The 2,108-nt window shown below is 35.1% G+C and overlaps 1 protein-coding gene across 5 annotated transcripts in view; it reads right to left on the bottom strand.

Annotated features, from left to right (window-relative positions):
* The window catches only part of LOC107638336 (peptidyl-prolyl cis-trans isomerase FKBP43-like), an 8,926-nt gene extending 7,309 nt beyond the window's left edge, over positions 1 to 1,617 (bottom strand). For 4 of the 5 annotated variants that reach the window (XR_001619780.2, XR_001619782.2, XR_001619781.2 and 1 more), the window contains exons 1-5: positions 1,398 to 1,617; positions 1,237 to 1,310; positions 933 to 1,171; positions 710 to 846; positions 68 to 419 (exon numbers count right to left, since the gene is read on the bottom strand). Coding sequence is in view for 2 of the 5 variants with exons in the window: in XM_016341566.2 (XP_016197052.1) it covers positions 68 to 419; positions 710 to 846; positions 933 to 1,171; positions 1,237 to 1,310; positions 1,398 to 1,410 (815 nt within the window). In the remaining 3 variants the exon portion in view is untranslated. Of the gene's footprint in view, positions 1 to 67; positions 420 to 709; positions 860 to 932; positions 1,172 to 1,236; positions 1,311 to 1,397 lie in introns of all 5 variants that reach the window. The other variant, XM_021120348.1, reaches the window with a different exon arrangement.

Below are 2,108 nucleotides of genomic sequence, written 5' to 3'. Positions count from 1 at the left end.
GCAAAAGATTATAGCCAATGAAAGCAAGCATGCACACAAACTATAATTTATAATTGGTGACACTCACCTATCCCTCTGACTATCTTGAAGGACATTGTCAGTTTCCAAATCTGTTTGAATATTACCATCACCATCATCTTCGTAGTTCTTGTTCCTTGCATCAAATGCTCCACTATCACTGGCATTAATTTCGTCATCTGAGATCCTTTGGCGAGCTTTAACCTTGTAAAGAGATGAAATCAGCAGGCTATCTTCGTTATCACTTTCTTTCATCTGGTCATCCATAGTATCATTTACAATTATTTTTTCCTCAAAACCCCCATCACCATCGTCATCTGACTCTACTGAATAATACTTCTTCCTAAGCCGTCCAAATTTGCTTTTCTTACCTTCTGGTTTGTTATCATCAGAAGCTTCCTCTGCAGTCACAACAGAAACAGTCATGCAGATATCAAACCAATCGAGTTTTAAAAATCTACCTACCTATCAATCGGCGAATCATCTCTGACATGTACAATAATAAAAGTGATGTCACATGTGGTTATGAAACTTAATCATTGGTGAATATCAAAAGACATTGGAATAATTGAAAAAATAATGAAAGATAAAAAGGCACTGTTTTACAAGAATTAATATCAAGTGAAGAAAAGTGGAATGAAACAGTAACAAACACAAGCAAAAAATTAAGAAGGATGAACATTGAACGTGCCTCCATTGGAAATAGGAGATGGCGGGAAAACCTCCGGATTAGGATCATCATCAATAAAACTATCGTCCAAATCATCTTCGTCGCTGAAATCCGACCTCTCATTCTCTGTATCAGCAATATCCTCCCCGTATGACTCTCTGTCGATAGTAGCTGAGGAAACAAGAAGCATTTTTAAAAGAAAAGGAAAAAAGAAAGGCAAATGCAGTTGGGGAGTGAAGGATACGAAGAGTCTCCATGGAAGATGGCTGTACGAGAAGTTCTGCCAAGATAGTAACCGCAGAGATGAATGCTGCGAGCTCCGATGACGGTGAAGACAACTTGATCGACTTCCTCAAGCTCCAAATTCAACTGCAATGACTCAGTGCTTCCAGGATAGAGAGAACAGAGATACACGGGGCTCCTATTGCCTACGTTACACTGCAGCGTGCTTCTTGTGGTCGCGCTACCGAACCCTAATGTAGCCTGAAAAAATGAGAATGAGGTTGCTTGAATTGGAGCAACTAAAAATACAAACGAAGATGTGTTACCATTGAAATATGGAGGCGTCCTTTGGAATCATCATATTTATGGATAAAAGGCCTTCCAGATTTGACCTCCACTCCTACATCCACCAACAAGTCAAAACAAACAGTTGAACAGCGTCGCAATCGCAGAAAAGAACAATCAAGAGTGAATTAACTTAACTTACCCCAGAATGCCATGTCTTTTCCGCGTTTCTAAAACCCTAAGATGGGTGTTTAGAATGACTTTGAGCCAGGAAAGGCTGAGGGTGATGACGAAGGTGATCAACTGCTACTGTGGGCCTATGGATTTTTTTGTGAAGGGAGGGTTTGAGGTGATTCAGAAAATTGAACGCCACATTCATAGAGGAATAGTAGCGGTATGAAAATGCAAAATATCTCCCGCACCCGCCTTAGCGGATTTTATTTCAAATTTTCAAGAATAATTACTCAAATTAATCTCTAAACATTTTAAAATTGAATATTTTAGTTGTTAAACAAAATTAATACACAAATTAATTTATAAAATTTTTATTTTGACAGAGTAATTATCTTTATCAATTTCTAAGAATTTAAAAAACGAATATTTTATTTTTCAAAAAGATTAATAAATAAATCAATTTTTAATATTGTTTTTTATCAGACATAACAGTCCTTCGTCCATTTTACTTTTATTATATGTCGATATTTATTATTATTAATTTAGTTTTATGCATGTGCACAACAATACTAGCATATTAATACACTTTTTTCGTTAGAAACAAAGGTGAATAATGATGTTTTGAAATCCAAATTAAAATATTTTCTTTTAATACAAACATATTTTTTAAAATATGACATCTTTTGATTATATTAAATACAAAATTATCAAATAGTTTCAACCTTAAATTTCTTGTAGA

The sequence above is a fragment of the Arachis ipaensis genome, chromosome B04 (genome assembly GCF_000816755.2).
Source record: "Arachis ipaensis cultivar K30076 chromosome B04, Araip1.1, whole genome shotgun sequence".
NCBI classification, from domain to species: domain Eukaryota; kingdom Viridiplantae; phylum Streptophyta; class Magnoliopsida; order Fabales; family Fabaceae; genus Arachis; species Arachis ipaensis.
Note: the sequence above shows the minus strand (reverse complement) of the source record. Positions and strands in the feature narration are given on the sequence as shown.